General features: G+C 39.9%; 1 protein-coding gene across 4 annotated transcripts in view; it reads left to right on the forward strand.

Annotated features, from left to right (window-relative positions):
• LOC119789080 (helicase ARIP4-like) overlaps window positions 1–15,320 on the forward strand; it is an 82,955-nt gene extending 67,635 nt beyond the window's left edge. For all 4 annotated transcript variants that reach the window (XM_038293842.1, XM_038293845.1, XM_038293844.1 and 1 more), the window contains 18 exons: window positions 4,712–4,920; window positions 5,093–5,275; window positions 6,416–6,549; window positions 6,719–6,915; window positions 7,001–7,204; window positions 7,294–7,432; window positions 7,511–7,688; window positions 7,774–7,995; window positions 8,078–8,196; window positions 8,322–8,446; window positions 9,226–9,325; window positions 9,410–9,615; window positions 10,257–10,432; window positions 12,495–12,691; window positions 12,810–13,009; window positions 13,110–13,199; window positions 13,425–13,520; window positions 14,110–15,320. In XM_038293842.1, coding sequence (XP_038149770.1) covers window positions 4,712–4,920; window positions 5,093–5,275; window positions 6,416–6,549; window positions 6,719–6,915; window positions 7,001–7,204; window positions 7,294–7,432; window positions 7,511–7,688; window positions 7,774–7,995; window positions 8,078–8,196; window positions 8,322–8,446; window positions 9,226–9,325; window positions 9,410–9,615; window positions 10,257–10,432; window positions 12,495–12,691; window positions 12,810–13,009; window positions 13,110–13,199; window positions 13,425–13,520; window positions 14,110–15,173 — 3,839 coding nt within the window. In that variant the 3' untranslated portion in view covers window positions 15,174–15,320. The remainder of the gene's footprint in view (window positions 1–4,711; window positions 4,921–5,092; window positions 5,276–6,415; window positions 6,550–6,718; window positions 6,916–7,000; window positions 7,205–7,293; window positions 7,433–7,510; window positions 7,689–7,773; window positions 7,996–8,077; window positions 8,197–8,321; window positions 8,447–9,225; window positions 9,326–9,409; window positions 9,616–10,256; window positions 10,433–12,494; window positions 12,692–12,809; window positions 13,010–13,109; window positions 13,200–13,424; window positions 13,521–14,109) is intronic.
• The last annotated feature ends 4,002 nt before the right edge of the window (window positions 15,321–19,322 follow it).

The following is a 19,322-nucleotide window of genomic DNA, read 5'->3' on the forward strand; positions in this document are numbered from 1 at the left end:
TCTAACCTGAAGTGAACAGAGCCAAACACCACAGATTTAGAAACCATAATGGAGACATTTACTGGAAGATTAGGTGCACTTATTAAACGCCAGAAATTAAACAAGATCTACTTTCATTTTTAAATGGATACATAAATAGTTAATTTTAAAGTGGTTTGTTTCTCTGGATTTAGATGAACATTTCAATGATGCCCCCCGCCCAGCCCCATTTAAATGTGTTTGATATTAAAATCTTATTATAAAAAATGAAAATGACAAAAATCTGAAAACAAATTTAAATTCTTATTGGTTTGAGTCAATATTTATATATATTGATGTTTACCAGCAGACTGAATAATATTAATATTGTTCATATCTGTTATTAATACTTAACAAACCCTCATACCCAAAATCATATCATATAACCTGTGTGTTGGCGCAGGCTTAAGAGATGCAAACAAAAAACAAAACAAAAAAATTTGAAACTTCAACTGCTTACTAAGATGCACACAAAGTTGTTCTTCATCACGCCACAGATGATATATTCAGCTTTTTAATTTGTGCCTTCCATGCGTCATCCATGAGATGAGAATATGCAAAATAATACATATTTCCCTATAAAAGATACTTGAGAAATTAATTACTTAGTGATACAGGCCCAGTTCTCCCTTTTACCCAAACTGTAGCTCTTTTTTTATGGTGGTAAAGCAGCAATAACATGCATTCAACCCCGCCCAATGCAGCTGGGAGATTTTAACTTGGATAACATGTGGCAAGGCCAGCCAGGAAAATTATTTTTACCTTCGTAATCCAACTGTGCAAACTAAAGTGTTGTTTGGAGGTGCTGTCTCTGTGAAGCAGGCAGAAAGGGAAAATAAGTGAATGCAGAACAAAGTGATCCTTCTAGCTAAGGCTACTACTGTAGAGTTTGGGCGTTTCTCAATTCACGAGAACGCGAGTACGTACTCGCGTTCTCGTCAAGTCCGTTCTTGGCGAGAACGCAGGAAGATCAGACTTGACGAGAACGCGAGCACGCAAGCACGTATGTGTATTGGAGCAGAAGCGTACTCGTGACGTCATCACAGGCAACGTTGTTTAGCATTTCTTTAACAGTCAAAACTATTTATTCCCTACACAAAACATTTTGAAAACAATATTTTTAATTTCTAAAGCTTAAAAAACATTAAAAAAAATTACCGAACCGCAAAAAACCGCCATCAGAACGAGCGGTAGTTCACACATAACTAGACCGAGAGAAGTGCACTACAGACGGGGTAAATTTAGCCCTGGCTGCGGTTACCCTCGGAGGTCGTAGTTTCGCACTAACTCTGTAAACAGACCACACAGGGAGGCTTAAATGTATAATGTTATCGCCTCAAACGATTTCAAAACGTACTTTTGAAGAACAACAGCAGCAGAAAAGGGAATGTTTAACTTAACACTGTGAGCGCTGTCTTGAATCAAGCTGCGGCCGCGGGGCATTCTGGGGAAGCGGTCAGTCTGAAGAACGCACAAGTCTGCTCTGATGCATGCTCGATAAAGAGGGCGGGGTGAGAACAACATCCGGGGATTTGATGCGTTCTCGATCTGACGTTCTTGAGAATTGGAACGGTACTCGGGCTGAGGCTGATGACGTGTCACGAGTACACGAGCACACGAGAACGCTCAAGAACGCATATTGAGAAACGCCCTTTGAGTGCAAAAGAAAAACGTCCAAAAAAAGCTCTTATACAGATACAGGATGATGACACAAGCAAGCGCCCTAAGTTTAAATGATGGCTTCACAAACAACAGCTGCAGAAAAGATTCTTCCATGTTTTTTTGCCCTCGGCTTGGGTTCTGAACTAAAAGGAAGTCAGTGTTAAGATATCAAAAATGCCATCAGGTTTCACGTTTTTTTTTTCTAGACATCAGTATTGAAATGGATATTTCAGTATTGTAACTACAGGTTCCTAACAGACACGTGGTTTTAGGAGGTTCTGGTGTTTTAACAAGCATCACAGTGACACTAATAAGCTGGGTGTTGTAACTTTATTAAATTCTCCTAATTTAAAACCATTAAGCTTAATTTAAGTTAATTAAGTGGTCTAACAGAGCCTCTGATTCAGCTGAGTTTGCCTAGCCTGTATGAAAATAATATATACGGTATATATTTTTTATCACAATTTAATACTCAGATTTTACCCAAATCTTTATAACCTTGAGCTCTTAGGCTTTTGTTAGTTTTTTTCCTCCTTTTAATATGTTTAAACTACCTGCATACTTTTAGCCTCACAATAAATCTGCAGCTCATGGAGGGAAAAAGGGGGCCATTAACAGTAGCTCGTCTGAGTAAAGATACCAAAGAGGTTCCTTACCACATAAAGTCTGATATCTTCCAAGTATTCGTTCCATAAAGCTCAAGAAAACCATCACTAATAGCCATTTGACATTTATTTATGAAATTACACAGCCTGTTTGGCATTGGCTTGGGACACAGACCACATAAAAGGACTTTTATTGCTGGAAATTTCCTGGAAGGATAAATTGTGTATTTACTTGAAAGACACCCTAAAGGATTTTTCTGCATTATATATATTTTCTTGTTTTTTATTTAGTTTCCCTCTCAATTTATTGTCCATATTATATAAAGGAAACCATTTTAAAAGACAAATTATACTAACTTTTATTTATTTTTTCAAAATAATTTCTATAGTTAAATGACTGTACAACTTATTTGTAACCATTTCATTTTCAGTCATAATTATCCAGCCTTCCTGTTCAGTGTCACTGTGTGTTTTAATTTAGGGAGAGGTTTTATATGACTAAGGTACAGCGCGTGCTCCTTTTCTGTCCCTGTGCTCAAACACACACCTCAAGAAAGCCCATCAAACACTCTAGGATAAAAATATACACACACATAGCTGGGATAAACACATTTTTTAGCGTCAAGATCAAGGCAAACTGCAGACACACACCTACAGTGCAAATAGGAGTGTACTGGAGACAGATGAACCAGTAAACACAGACACATATTCAAGAAGCAGAGGAAGGAAAGACAAAGAAAACAGAGGAATGGAGGGAAGAGGGATGAAATGAGAGGGGTAATAAACCCGCCTGATACTGGGGATGAAGCCAAACACACACTCATAAAGAATACACACCCACACCACAGTGGCACAGTGACATTTCCAGTTGGGGTTGCATAACCAGTCGCCCCCTCCACTAATCCTACTTGTATAACCAGCCATTCACTGCAGTTATATAAGCTCACTCTCCATTTTTTTCAACACACTCTCCTCAGAATCTCTCAGACAGCCAGCTTGTATAACTTTGATACCCTTTTCCGTTCTTCTTCATCTGACAGATTTTTCCCCGACAAACTCTGACACACTGAGTCTCTCAGTGTTTGTCGGGGGGAAAAAAACCAGTAACTACAAATGAGTGTCTCAAGGCTAATGATAATGAGAATGAAACACCTTATACTTGTTCTTCTGCCTTTACATTCAAAAATCTAGTATTTATTGTCCTCTCATTTCACCCATGTTGACGCCGGTGTTAAATTTAATACTTGGAAGTAAGGCTGAAACAATTGGATTAATCATGACTAATCAATTATTGAAACTATTGTCAACTAATTTAGTAATCTATTAATCTTTAGATGGAGTATAGACTGTAAAACATGCCATTAGCTGACAGAGCGACCCACTTAGAGCAGTAATTATATCACATTTGTAAAAATAAATATATAAACATTTTGCATCTAAGATAGAAAAAAGTTTTTGTCTGTCAGTATGCTCTATCCAGAACTCCTCAAGTGGAAAAGTTTTAGTTTTACGTGGTTTAATTTCGTAAAAGGCGTCGTTAAGGAACCTTTGGCTATCTGATTATTGATCTAAAAAAAATCGACAGATTTATCGATTTACAAAATAACCGTTCGTTGCAGCCCTACTTTGAAGCATTACTTTGTTTGCAGGGTAATCTAACCTTAATGATTATTGTAATGTATAATAATTATATAGTAATTGGGACAAGCTTGACATGATGCTCTTATCTTAATCAAGACTTTAAAAAGCTGTAAGTTTTAAACCACTAAAATGCGCTATTTACTGGATGCCATAGAAACTGCCAGAATGAGACACGTTTGACCAGCTTTACATACCACAAAGTAACTTCTGGTTACAAAACTGAGACTAGGGTAGTAAAATTGACAATAAATATTTGTATCGTTGCAAAGCTTAATTTTTCACACCCTTGTAACGCTACCACACAGTCCGTTTGTTAGAAGTATTAGAAGGCTTGAAGCCATAAGGAAATAATGCTCCCATTGCATTTCTCAGCATTCAACACACAATATTATCATGAAATAATCCTTTAAAATGGTCTTATTAGTGTAACAGAACTGTTCAATAATCAGAAATAAAACGTATTTGCTTCGGCTAACAGTCATCTGACCCCTTGAGACGCTGTTTTTTTCTGATGATTGTATGTTTCTTTTGATATGGAAAGAAGGAAAATACTTGTTACACCTCAGCAGAAAACATCAGATTCATCCTGATTATATTGAATTCAATAAATAAATTGTTATTTTTGATTGTTTTTATGGCAATACTTTGTTTTTCAAAATTGAGCCCTGAAATCTTTTTACGAACGGCTCATAGACCTGGTTAAAACCTGCTTTAAGAAGTTCTAAAGTGAAGAAGAATTACTTAAAATGTTAATATGATTTTTTTTTTTCCTTTTTCGTATTAAGAATTATTAGATTTGGGGACAGATGAGGGTGATACTGTTGCTCAAGTCTCCAAAGACGAGGAGGAGAGTGAGCCCAGCGGCGCCCATGCCAACGATGCCCAGAACCAACCCGATTCCCAGGGCAGAGTCCTCATCAACCTCAACCATCCAGCTACAGAGGAGGACATCTTCCTGTCTCCACAGCTGGCTCGGGCCGTCAAACCTCACCAGGTATCAGGACACGTTAAAAACAGGAAACTTTTCTCCGTCCAGACGATCGGGCTAAAAGATCGCTGCTTCCCTTAAACCTTAAAAGAGAATCTGTATATTTTTGGTTTTAGCTGCAGATTTCCTTCAGATTCTTGGCTCTGTCATTTCATCCTTTGTGTCATTCTGTCCTCAGATTGGTGGGATCCGTTTTCTGTACGACAACTTGGTGGAGTCCCTGGAGCTCTTCAGGAACAGCAGCGGGTTCGGCTGTATCCTCGCCCACAGCATGGGTCTAGGCAAAACGCTTCAGGTCATCTCCTTCATCGACGTCTTGTTCAGGCACACCGAAGCTCACACTGTGCTTGCCATCGTACCGGTAAGCATCCGTAGATTATATCAAGACCTCAGCTTTTGATGCTGTTTTTACACAAATAGATCAAATTCATGACCTGTTGTTTTTAAGCTATTTTAAATCAATACAGAATTACAGATCAACCCGAACATTAAGTCATTTACAGTTGAGCTGAGCAGATGCGTATTTATGTTACTCATTGAAAGGTCCATCTTTGGGAAAAAGAACTCTTCCTCCTACTGAATACTGAACATTATGATGGATTCACATTCCTATGAGTGAAATAAATTTCAAGATATACTCTGTCAAACAGGAGTCAGTAAACAAATACAACAAAACAAAACAATCCAATTAAAGGAGTACAAAAAAAAAAGTGGGTAGAAGCGAACTCTTATAAAATCCCACCCATTTTTCACTACTGTTGATCAGTCAAACTCACTTAACCATGGACACATTTGACAAACTGCCATCTATAACCAATGAGTTGAACCTAATATCAGAAGAATTTAATAAATTGTAGTAAAGAAGAAACAATAATCCAACATATCCAGACAGTAGTCATTATCTAGATGGTTTTAAACTGGGTCATGCATCTACTTTGTTTCAGTTCTTTCCTTAAGTTATTCCACAGCCGTACACCACATATGAAGACACAGAACGTTCTCTTTGTTAACATTTTTAGATTCAAAATACCCCTTAAATTATAACCTCTCCCTCTATCTTGAATCATTTCCTGTATATTAGCTGTTAAAGTATTATATTTGCTCTGACGGTTGTTCACCTTATTATAGTTATTAATGTTAAACATTAGAAAGGCTAGTAGATGGTCACTAGTATCAGTTATTAACACCCACTTACTGCTTTATTGTCAATAACATTTGTATATATGTGACAAATCCATCTCATTATTAGTTGGGCTTTCTCTAACCATTTAAATTGAAATCTGAATTTAAAAAAAGGAGAAAATCCTCCCCAAAAATTACTTACTTACTAACACTAACCCATTTTTATTTTGGTATTTTACTAAATATAAGGGGTTTATTTTGGAAAATAAAATGTTATGTGTAAATGTAAAGATCTTTCTTTATGTCAAGGACTCAATAATAACTATGAACGACAAAGCTTTCCCAGAAAAGTTGGATAAACATCCTTCTTTCCTTACAGGTGAATACTCTGCAGAACTGGCTGTCAGAGTTCAATACATGGGTCCCTCCTCCTGAAGCATTACCTCCAGACACCGATCCTGCGCTGGTCACACCGCGCGCATTTAAGGTTCACATCCTGAACGATGAACACAAGTAGGTGGACAAAAGAATCCTGTTATTTATATGAAAGACTGTAAAACCTGCAGTACATGCTATCATTTAATAGTTTAGTTAAGGTGGAATGGGGAGATGAAGATCTGTCACTTTTAACCTATAATGGATAGTTTGTAAGACCAACCTTTCATTTTGACCCAATGCATAGAAACACAGCATCTAGGGCCAAGGTGGTGGAGGAGTGGTCTCGGGACGGCGGTGTCCTGCTGATGGGGTATGAGATGTACCGTCTCCTGTCTTTGAAGAAGAGCTTTGTGGCTGGGCGAAAGAAGAGGAGCAAAAAAACTACAGGATCTGATATCATAAACCTGGATGAAGATGACAGACAGCAAGAACTCCTGAAAGGTTGGGGATGACACACAGTTGAAGAAAACAGATTTAAAGATGATGATGGAGAAAATTAAAATAAAAAAAATGTTCTTTGGTTCAGCCGTGGAAAAAGCCCTCTCCCAACCTGGTCCCGATGTTGTGATCTGTGATGAAGGCCATCGTATTAAGAACTGCCACGCCAGCACATCTCAGGCCCTAAAGAACATACAAACGCGGCGGCGCGTAGTTTTGACTGGCTATCCTCTTCAGAACAATCTCATCGAGTACTGGTGCATGGTCGACTTTGTGCGTCCCGACTTTCTAGGTAGGTGATGAGATGTGTTTAGATTCTCCGTTTCCTATTTCTCTCTGAATGCTCCTCATATAATCCCTTTTTTGATGTTTCCTTTTTAGGTACAAGACAGGAGTTCAGCAACATGTTTGAACGACCCATCCTAAACGGACAGTGTGTGGACAGCACGCCTCAGGACATCCAGCTGATGAGGTACAGGAGCCACGTCCTCCACAGCCTGCTGGAGGGCTTTGTGCAGAGGTAAGATCGCCGCTGCTCAGGAGATGAAACTCAATCTCTCTTTACAACACTTTGCTGACTCATTTATCTGTAATCCAGGCGAGGCCACGATGTCCTGAGGGACCAGCTACCCTCCAAGGACGAGCATGTGATCCTGGTGCGTCTGTCTCCCCTGCAGAGGGCGCTCTACACTGAGTTTATGAACCGCTTCAGAGAAGCAGGGAACACTGGCTGGCTCAGCCTGAACCCCCTGAAAGCTTTTTGCGTCTGCTGCAAAGTAAGAGGGTGCCGCTCATTATCTTCACTCTGCATCTTTTAGAGAGGAATATTTTCTTGACTAAATGCATTTTGTTGTTCTTTAGATCTGGAATCATCCAGACGTGCTGTATGAGGCTTTGCAGAAAGAAAATATGGCAAGCGAGCAGGATTTGGACCTCGATGACATCACGTCCACTTCACAGGGCAGATGTCCCACCGCAGCACCGGGTCCAAAGTCAAAGAGTTTGGACAACCCAGATCCTATTGGTGGATTGAGTCTAAACCAGCTGCAGGAGAAGGCCAATCAGGTCATCACGTATGAATGGGTACGCACCGGTTCAAGGTTTTCCAGCATTAGGTTTCCTCCATCTAGCGTCTGATCTAACAGCGTCTCTTTTACATGGCTAGGCCAAAGAACTCATGTATGACTACAAGCCTGGAATCCTGGAAAACTCAGCAAAGATGGTGCTTCTGTTCCACCTCATTGAAGAAAGTGTCAAGAAGGGAGACAAAATCCTCGTGTTCAGGTAAAAGATCAAGTAATTCTAAGTTTCATTTGGTAAAACAAAAACTCCTTCGGTGAGATTTCAATCTAACCTTGCCTTTGATTTTCTTTTTGATCTCATAATGCCTTCTCCTGCTCCTCTTGCAGTCAGAGTTTGTCCACACTTACGGTGATTGAGGAATTCTTGGCCAAAAGACCAGTACCTCCTTCACCATATACAACCAGCAAAGACAGACCCAACCAGAACTGGGTCCGTAACCTCAACTACTACAGTAAGTTATCACTCATGACTCTTTCAGCACATTTTATATTGATCATCCAGATTACACTTACATAATAGATTGCTCTCAAGCTCAAAGATGAATAACTTATCTGGTGCAAACACAGTCATGACTCAATGTTTATTCTGATTTTTCTATAGAGAATGTACTCAGTTAGAACAATCTTATACTAAACAACTCCTGAACTTGTTTACTAATTAATCTGTCTGATCTTTTGAAGAAGGGTTCATCTATCTGAATTAAGGGCTTCAGTTTAGCAGTTGAGCTTCCCTTCTCATTAACCCTAAATGAGTGCTGCCACCTGCAGGCATTTTTTGTAACATGCAACCTTCTCCATCTGGTTACTCAGCATTGAAATTCCCGAAGTTGTTGCTGGTTGTTTGTTTTATTAAACTTCAGAATTATTCTGAAAGCATTTCTTTTTGTTTCTTTTGAGAGAGAGTATTCCAAAAAAGTATAAAAAAAAAACAAAAACAAAAAAAAACAATCCACTGGACTTTGTTTCCAAAAGACGTTTCGCTTCCGATCCAGGAAGCTTTTTCAATTCAAAATTAGCATTGAGTGCAAGGCTTTTATAGTAGCCCAAAAACTTGTTTTGTCTTAAAACATGCAAATTGAACCAGAAGAACAGGTCCGCCCGTTAGCAAAGGGGAGTAATTTTGGGTTCTTTGTTTGATAGAGAGAAATTAAAAGATGTTTTTATGTCAGTTTAAACTAGGGAATTTCTTGCTTGTTATTTTGCACATGTTTAACTTTGGGATATTTTTAAGGACTGGATGGAAGCACGACGGCCTCAGAGAGAGAGCGGCTGATTAACCAGTTTAATGACCCGACCAATACCTCGGCTTGGGTTTTCCTTCTTTCAACCAGGTAACACAAACATACCATAATATTATATATTATATAACATGGCCCAATGTCAGAAATACAGTAAACTCACTGTCTGGACCACAGGGCTGGTTGTCTGGGTGTGAACCTGATCGGGGCGAACCGTGTGGTGGTGTTTGACGCCTCCTGGAACCCCTGCCATGACGCCCAGGCTGTGTGCCGCGTGTATCGCTACGGACAACGGAAACCGTGTCACATCTACAGACTGGTGTGCGACTTCACTCTGGAGAAAAAGATTTATGACCGCCAGATCTCCAAGCAGGGCATGTCGGGTGAGTTAAACAAAAATCTGATTTCTTTGGTTATAGAAAATAAGTATTAAACATGACACTTTTATTTGAGTTTGGTAAGAAGAACTTCACTTGAATTTTGTGTAACGTTGATGCTCTGCCACTTATAGAGTCATGTTATTATGATACACTATTATGGCTCTCTGTGTGGGTATCTAGCCTGCCGCTTCTAGTTTTAAAACTCACTCACTGGAATAAGAAGGATGAATGGTTCCTATTCAGTTTCCCCTCCATGACCAAAAGTATTTCAAACAAGCAAAACGGCAAATAAATGGACTGACTGAATTCACACTGTCGCCCTCCCCAGCCCCACTCAGATACCTAAACACATCATACAATGATACAACTCTGTTAAGAGTCATGTCCAGGGTTACATCAACATGTGTTGAAAGCAAGAATCCACAACTTCCTTCATTCCAAAATACATTTTTTCAACCAGCTCAAATATTTGTCCATATTTCAGAGATTCAAATAAAAGATTTCTTTGAGTTTTGAAAGATAAAAATATGTAATATCATGGAATTCCTGTCTTTGTCAAAATGTTTTCTTCTTTGTCACATTCTAAGCTAGTCTAGTTTAAATTACATGAATCCCAATCTTGCCCTGTTGTCTTCTCCCCATAGACCGCGTTGTGGACGACCTGAACCCTGTGCTGAATTTCACCAGGAGGGAAGTTGAATCCCTTCTCCATTTTGTGGAGGAGGAACCAGATCTGTCCCAAATCAGGCTGCTCCCTGGAGAAATTGTGGAGAGCGTCCTGCAGAGAGCGCTGCACCGTTACTCTCACCTCATCACCAAGGTAGTTGGATATAACACACCTTTGTCCTTCTACAACCTTTAAAAGGGAATTAAAGTAGAACAAATGGGGATAGAGTTTGTTATTGGATACAATACTATGCAGGTTTTGTTTTGTAAATGTTTTACTAATCAGTGAAAATAATCTCAGCCCAACAAGACCTGTTTTTAAAACGGAACTAGAAATATTTTTACTCAAGGTTTTACATACATACACTCTCTTTATTCACACCTTTGATTTTTTTAAGACAAAAAATCACAATAAAACAACAGATTCAGCCTGTTTTGTCAATTGTTTATCTGGTTTAATCATCTCCCTGAACCTGTTTTTATCGATGAAAAGAAAATTAAAAACCTTCCAATACATGGCTGTCCAACTACAGTTATTGTAGTCGTCCTTATGCTATGTTCACACCTAAAGCAGCAGGAGCAGCAAAAATGTGTGTGCTGCTTCGTTTTTGATGTTGTACAAGTTTAGTTCTGACGCGCGGCTGAAGCATCTTTTTCTGCTCTAGCTGCGCCGTTGAAAAATGGGTCTGATGCGCGATCGGCGGAGCTACCCTTTCCTCTCTTTCCTTGTAACAGTGGCAGCTATATTTGCTGTGATCAGTGGGTAAAAAGTAGTTTTTATGTTTGTTTTTTTTAAGTGAGACAGTCCACCTGAAAACTTCATTTGTACAGTCAGTTCATCAAGATTACGATCCTCCATACATCCATCCACTTATCTGGGGTCGGGTCGCAGGGGTAGCAGCTTCAGTAGGGAGGCCCAGACGTCCCTCTCCCCAGCCACTTGGGCCAGCTCCTCTTGGGGAATTCCAAGGTGCTCCCAGGCCAGTCGAGAAACACAGTCCCTCCAGCGTGTCCTGGGCCTCCTCCTGGTGAGACATGCCTGGAACACCTCACCAGGGAGACGTCCAGGAGGCATCCTAACCAGATGCCTGAGGCACCGCAACTGGCTCCTCTCGATGTGGAGGAGCAGCGGCTCTACTCTGAGTCCTCCCAGGATGACTGAGCTCCTCACCCTCTAAAGGAAAGCCCAGACACACTACGGAGAAAACTAATTTCAGCCGCTTGTATCCTGGATTACGATCCTGCCATCAAATATAATTTCTCTGTCGGAGCCGCTCGCGGTTTGCTGCTACTGTTTGCGGCGGCTGGAAGTAGATGTTTGCGTTTTCACGTACGTCATCGAAACTGCAGGCACCAAGATAATAAAAGCAAACATATTTTACACGCAGATTTCGGCATTTTAAGTTAATTTAGGTGTTAATCAGCTGTTTCAGAAGAGCGATCATAGCGATCTGCATCAGTAACGATGTGGCCGTCTCCCTGCCAGCTCCCAGATCAGCTTCTCTGATTGTTAATGTGGTGCATCGTGCACCAAAAGTTATATCCAACTCCAGCAGCTGGTGCTTTCGCAGTGCATCACGCATATCAGATGCTAAGAAGAGCACTAGGCGCTACTTCAGCTGCTCAGACACGCTGCTCAAAACACGCTGCAAGACCTTTTCCTGCACCTTGATGTGCGTCAACCATTGACTTTGCATGTAACCCTGCTGCCTCTGCTGCTTTAGGTGTGAACATAGCATAAGTTAACTCTGGAGGAGCTTCAGAGTTTCACAGCTCAGGTGGGAGAATCTGTCAAGGTAATAACTATCAGTTGTGCCTTCCTCAAATCTGACTTTATGAAATAGTTGACCAGGAAGCTCAAATGAGTCTAAAACTGATGTGTCTCGCCTAGATAAAAAAAACATAGTGGCATCATTAAGCTGCTTTTTATAGCAGGGATGAGGTAGCTGTTCAGAGATACTGGGAAGATGGATTTATCCAAATTACGGTGGAAATCTACTGAAAAAAAAGAAACTTAAGCTGTAAAAAACTGGGGCGAAGACTCCCCTTCCTTTACCAACTTCTACAACACCAAGAGCTACAGTGGACTGGTTATTTCTGTAACGAAATGTAACATAAGTAGGGGCTAAGGGGCTGAATACCTTGTAAGGGATTGTCTATAAAAACTGTAAAAAAGGTGATTAAAAGTAGAAGTCTAATCATCTTCCTCCTTTCAGCAACCCTTCCCCCATGAGTCCCTGCTAATAGATCGCAGAGAGTTAAAGCTGAGCAGCGCTGAGAAGAAAGCCGCTAAAAAGGGCTACGAAGAGGAGAAGAGGGCGTCTGTGCCGTACACACGCCCATCCTACGCTCACTATTACCCTGCCAGTGATCAGAGCCTCACTAACATCCCTGCTTTCAGCCAGAGAAACTGGTCAGTGCGTCGCCAGTCAAGGAAATATTTAGAAAAATGTATCCACATCTCATCTTATCAAGGTTTTGTTACCTTTCTAAAAGCCACATTTGTGATAACTGATCTGATCTCTGTTCAGGCGTCCTCCCACTCGTGCTGAGGAGAAACCAGTGGCCAGTGTTCGGCCCGTTCAGTCCGCTTCAGTTCCCACGATGCCTCGCCATGTGGCTGCAGGTTCAGCCTCAGATCGTGGCTCCTCTTCATCCAGCCTCGGAGGATTCCCTGTCAACTGCCTGCAGAAGGCTGGCGTGTTTGTACAGAAGATTGTCACCACTACTGGTGGGCAAGCTGCACTAACACTCGTGATCTAATCCTTGTTCCTTTTTTTAAATGATAATAAACATCAGAAAATGAATGTTTTGTTCTCCATCTGTTTCAGACATAGTGATTCCAGGTACCAACAGCTCAACAGATGTGCAGGCAAGGATCACTGCTGGAGAAAGCATTCATGTTATCAGGGGCACAAAAGGTACCAGACTTTAAATAGGCCTACATGCAATCTTTGGAACAATTATCTGTTTATACTTTTCTGTTTTTTACTTTTAAGTCAATCATACAACACAAATTAATTAATAGGATTTTTTCAGCTGCTATAAAAGATGTCATTTTGAGTCATGTGTAACTTGATTAACCTGTCTGCATCATCTGTCTGCAGTGGAAACTAAACACCTTGATTACTTTTGTTTATATTCAGGAACGTATATCAGGACATCTGATGGCCGGATCTTTGCCATTAGAGCAGCGAATAAGGCTAAGACGGTGGACGAGAACCCAGCAGCTCCTCCTAAAGGTAAAACTGTTAGTACATGGATTCCATTAAAAGCATAAAGCCTTTGCTGATTAACACAGTATTGTAAATGTATTCCATTTTCTTTAACTTTCCCATATTTTGTCAACACAAACTTGAATCCATTTCATTGAGATTGTATCCAATAGACCTGAAAGTGGTTAATGATTGAGAAGTTCAATGATTAATAATGCCTTCAGGGAGGTTATACTTTAAAATTTTAAATATGTGGAGCTTATTTGCCTTCAGCTCTGCCAACTCTGCTGCCTTTCGATGCACCTATGGCTGCAGATCTTCTAGAATATGTCTGTTCCAGCTCTGCATATCCAAATGCTTTTTTTTTTTTTTTTTTTGCTTTTCTGCAAAATCGCTCAGTAAGGCTAGATGGAGATTGTGTGCGAATAGTCATTTCCTAATTTTTCTTTTGGGCTCTTTTAGATTTCTGTCTAATTTCAAATTAATTAAAAGGTTTTAGATTTAGGTCATTAAGTTTGTAGATTCACGGAATTCTGTTTTCAGAGTCTAAAAACTGTGTTTAAAGTTATTAAAAACAGTATTCTTAAGTCAACCTTGAATGTCTTTCCTCTTTCAGACTCGAAGGTTCCACATCAGGAAGTTTCCTCCAGTGGCAGTAATGGTTGCATATCCCCTGACAGGAAGGTGGTGGTATCCTCCAAGTCTGTGCCCCGCCCTCTTTCCCCGGACAGCCCAGAGATCCTCAGTGAGTTGCAGCGCTACACGGCTGGCTCGGGGGCTGACGCCACTGCAGCCTCCATCATTCAGCAAGAGAGAGCCGCTGACAGCAGCGTCAGCAACAAGCCGCCTTCAAATAAGCTGCAGGACAAATGTGGCAGCAGTAAGAGCGCCTTTCCTGGGGAATCTATGAGCTGCCATGATGCCTCACTTTCTAATGTAATCCAGCCAAACGTGGACACCGGTGTTCCACAAGACTTGAGGATAAGCAGCAAACGTAAAGCCTTCAGCCCGTCCCTGGAGGAGAGAGTCAGTAAGCAGGCCTATGCAGGAAAACACTCCTCAGCCCCTCCGCCTTCAGCAGGGTTCCCCTTCCCAGGGGGGTATGGCCTTCCCCCGATGGGTCTCAGCTCTGCCATGTTGGGCAGTTCAGTGGGGCATCCGCTCTTCTTGGGGTCAAACTCGCACTACTTCAACCCCCCCAACACTCAGCTGGGAGACCCTGCTTACATGTATCGAGATGTCTTCGGCTTTAGCGGCGCCAACGCGGTTCCCTCTTCCTCCTCTCCGTCCTCATCAACAACAATCACCGCTCCTGCCTCATCGGCTCCTTCTGCTGCCAGTTCTCTTCCGGGAGCCCTCCCACCATACATGTTGAGCCCCAGTATGGCTGGGATGATCCCACCAGGCTTTCCCATTTCATACAGCCCATCGCTGGCTGGACTTTATTCTGGCTCCATGCTGCCTGGCCCGGCTGCCACTCCTGTTCCAGCCGAAGCCAGTTTTTTGTCTCAGTACCCCCAAACTGCTGCCTCAGGCTCCTCCTCCTCTCCTTCCTCAATTTCCCCCGCAGACCGCCCAGAGAACCACCAGGCCGCTGCCCTGGTGAACGGCAGGGAGAACGGCGCCGGCAGCAGCTCTGATGATGATGATGATGACATAATCGAGATGAGGGCCCAGTGAGACCAGAGAAAACGTTCAGCTTGTCCTGCTAGTCAGATACAGTTTTCTCTAAGGGGGTAAGGAAGAACAATGAAGAGAGTTGACCTTCAAAATCTTAATTTTGGTCACCTGTATTGCCTTGGAGAAACAACCTTAAAGGTGACTGAACACAGAGACACTGAGTGACAGATATGATGCTGAATATCAGAATGTGAAGCATTTAAAAACATCCCATTGGGAGGGAAGGGGTTTAAATTCAATGGACCGAGCTTCCAAATTCATTTGTCCAATCCTGGCATTAAAAAGCTCATCACTGGATTGAGACCTGCTGAGTGTGAGCCTGCAGTGACTACAAACGGCCGCCAGCTGAACTGTTGACTTTAGAGATTCTACGGTAGTTCTGCAGCTTTGCTAAATGTGAAGTGAAGACTGTTGCTTACAGCTAATAAAAAAGATCAACCAGAGGCTGGAGTTTCTCTTTAAATGACAGTTCAGGATTTTAAAAGAAGTTTCTGATAACTTTTCTTTGTAAAACAAATTACGTTAAGCTGGACCTAAAGCTGACCGTTAGTCTGTGGGAAAGCAAGATGAAACATTTAAATAAAATGTCATAGCAGTTCACTTTAATTTATGCATATATAAATCGAGTTTCCATATAGCATTTACTCAAACAGAATCTGATGAACACAAACAGGAAATGGAGGTTGGAGGCTGTGCACCACCAATTATCTTCCTGTGTGAAACGAGTGCTGAGAATGGACCATGGAAAGTTTATCTTGTCAGAGTAACTTTTTGAGATTAAAATAAAAGATTTTAAGAGGTTAAAAATATTTAAACATTTCGTATTACCTTACCATATTTAATGGGAAATTACTCTGACCAGAAAAGCATGCTCTGTCCTCTGCAATTCCTTTATAATCAATATATGCATTTTCCTTTTACCGAGCTTGTTTTGTAGAATATGTTGTTTTTGAAATTTTAAGATGGCTGAATTTGCTCTTTGCTTCTCTTTAACTAGCCATTAGCTTTATCCTCTAGCACAAACTGATTGGTAATTCTACAAAATGATAAAGAAAGCTATTTTAGTAGAATATTAACTGCTTAAAACCTGTTATTAGGAACTGACTTTAAAAATCCTGACCTTTCTCATTGGAGAATAACATCCTAACAGCTGAGGTAGCTTGTAGTACATTTGTTCAATAACTTTAAAAAGGTTTTGTCATTTGTTGAATACTGCTACTGAATATTTTCTGGAACATCTATTGAAAATGGTAAAAAAAAAAAAAAAATCAAATCATACAAAAGGATTGTTGTTGCGCTTAATAATTCACTGCCAGGAAAGGATGTCTTGTATATTTTTTTTTTTCAAAGGGTGAAATAATGTGTCATCTTAGGTTTTGGCAAGGTTTAAAACATTATACCAGTGCTTAAAACTCCAATGAAAGAATGTACGATAAATCGAATGCCTTCATATCGGGCCTTTTTTCTGTCAGAAAAGATTTCTTTCTTTTAGGCGTTTGGTGTAGGAAATCATTTATTCTATTTTTTTTTTATGTGTACTGTATTTTTATGTGATTTACTTTTTCAAAAAACAAAGCAGGCAATTGCCTAAAAACAGCCAGGTGGAAAAAAAAAAGAAAAAAAAAGCTAATGAGGTGTCATCCTTGTAGCGGAGAAACAACCAACAGAAAATGCCTTTATTTGCCTCCCATCTTTCTGAATGTTAGCTGTGAGAGAGATGAGGTAAGGGGAGACTGAATCTCACCCACAGTCTTACTGTAGCCTAGAGAAAAACGATGCAAAACACTCACTCAAGCCTATATATATATATACGGTATATATACATACATACAACCCCTGGAGGAGCTAAGCTTCGCAGCCCCTCCAAAGTTTTGGTTACACTCGTGTTGTTACTGTTTGTGTCGGCGGCTTGTCTTCTTAAAGGTTACAAAAGGAATCATTCTCAAAAAGTGAGGAATGCAAACTTTCGGTGTAGATTCACGCCTTCACTCTGGTGTTTTTGTTTTTTCACCCATATTCTGTTTGTGTCTCATCTTGTGTTTGAAAAGCCTAATCTAACTTCTTTTTGGAGAGATTGTGTGGCTCTTATGTTCAAACTCATATGAAACCTTTAAATCAAAGAGGATTGCATGTGATTGCAAATATTGATTGCAGATCAGAAACTAAGTTCACAAAAGGCATGGGCCAGTTACTGGTATCGAATTTCAAAACAAAGATGTACTGATTTTACCCCATGGCTTAAAACAGAGGTATCCAAAGTGCAGTCAACAGGACATCTATGGCATTTGAAAGGATTTCATTAACTTTTTAAATTTTACTTTTAAGGAATGGTACAACTTTGACCCATCATGCAGGCAGTGTTTTATTTTGGGAAAAGATTTTCACAGATAAACTAAATTATTCCTAAAAAGGAAAATTTTAGGTACAGCAAAAAAAAAACATAAAATTTACGTTGATTCATTTCATTACCTTTTTTTTTTGTGTGTGTGTTCTTCAATTTTGATTTCCCCACTGATGTGTTACAGCTGTTGCTTAGAGACAAACTTGGGTGCACTCTTCAGAGTGTAAAAAAACTAAAATGACCCGCATCTGGTTTCTTAAAGAAAAAATCAATAAAAAAATAGCCTGTTTTTTTAGAGCATAGAGTAAAGCGGTGCTGCCTCTTTTGCCACCTGTTGCTGCTCACTGCTGGTCAGATGGCTAAAAAAAGCCTAGTCCATTGACCTCATATACACAGGAATTTCTTGATAATTCTGCTTAATTTTTTTATTTCTGATGAAAAACACAGAAGCTAATTGCCCCACCGCGCTTACTATGCTAACCCAGCACTGAGGAGCTGGCTGGCAAGCTGTTAATATTTGTGTTTTACCTCAAAACTGTGGTATTTTTACTCATGGTTTAACCTACCATGAACATCTCATACCAGCCCATGCCTGCTCTGTTGTGGCTATGGTTGAGAAATACATATCCACGGCATACACTGTGCACCACTGTAAAATCGACATTAATTGTATTTTTAGGTTTTGAAAAAACCATACCAGTTTGTTTTTCGTATTAAACATAAATCAACCTTCGATGAGTTTTGATGAATTGTCTTTCTGTGAAAATTCCCGTTTTTCCAGAACGGCTGCAGCTACAGCTTTTAACAGCGACCCGCTCCTGAACATGAACATGAAACTCTGAACATCATCAAACCAAGACACGAATATTTGGTGTTTTTTTTCTTCAATTGATTTGTTCTTTGTTGTAAAGCAGTTTACTCATGTTGCTTTTATTTTCCTTCTCATTTGACAACTTATGAATTTTACCAAATTTAATTTATTTATGACTTTGCATATTTATTCATTTGTATTTTCATTTTTGTATTGTGCAATTTTTTATTTTATTTTTTTCACTATCATGTTTGTAAGATTTTTTTATGGTCCTGTTTGTGATGTTATCCCAGTCGGTTACCTCAAACCTATTTGAGGATTGTGTTTGCTTATGATGGATGACAGTTAACGAGTCTGATCCAACAACCAATTAATGGACCAACCAATTATTCTTTGCTGAGCAATATTCAGGATTTTAAGAAATGGGCTTTCCCTGAAAAATTTAATGGGAAACTTTTAAAAGCACATTGACAGTTTAGCATTAAAAATAGATTCATTATTTGGACATGCAGCTGCGATTTTAAAAAAATGTAAATTAAAAAGGAGGAAAACAAACAGCAGTAAAAGATGGCATCGAATGCTTCTCATTCCCTTTTGCGTGTTTCATCACCACGTCCAGGTTGTTTGTCGTACCATGATGCCAAATGAGTTTCCTCTGTGATAAACTTTCTCGCTCATCTGCTCAGCTTTTGCTGTGAAGACTGGTTTGTTCTGCAGTTTTACAGCTTTCTACTTGAATTTACATATTTATTTATACAAAGCAGTTTGAATGAGTTAGCTGAGCCGTCTGTCTGAATTCCAATTTAGGCAAGAAGGTAGAGTAATCTGCTGACTTAAAGGATGTTCTCTATTCAAAGCCTGTTGAGCAGATGATCAGTGCTTAAGGACAATGGATTAACATTTTACATATTTTTTGTTTGTTTTATTCGACTTTGTAAATAAAAGAAACTGTTCTAAAAATTATTTTTTCCCATTTCTTTATACTAATTGTTAGATA

This window comes from Cyprinodon tularosa, unplaced genomic scaffold (genome assembly GCF_016077235.1).
Source record: "Cyprinodon tularosa strain WSP-4 unplaced genomic scaffold, ASM1607723v1 ctg330, whole genome shotgun sequence".
Lineage (NCBI taxonomy): Eukaryota > Metazoa > Chordata > Actinopteri > Cyprinodontiformes > Cyprinodontidae > Cyprinodon > Cyprinodon tularosa.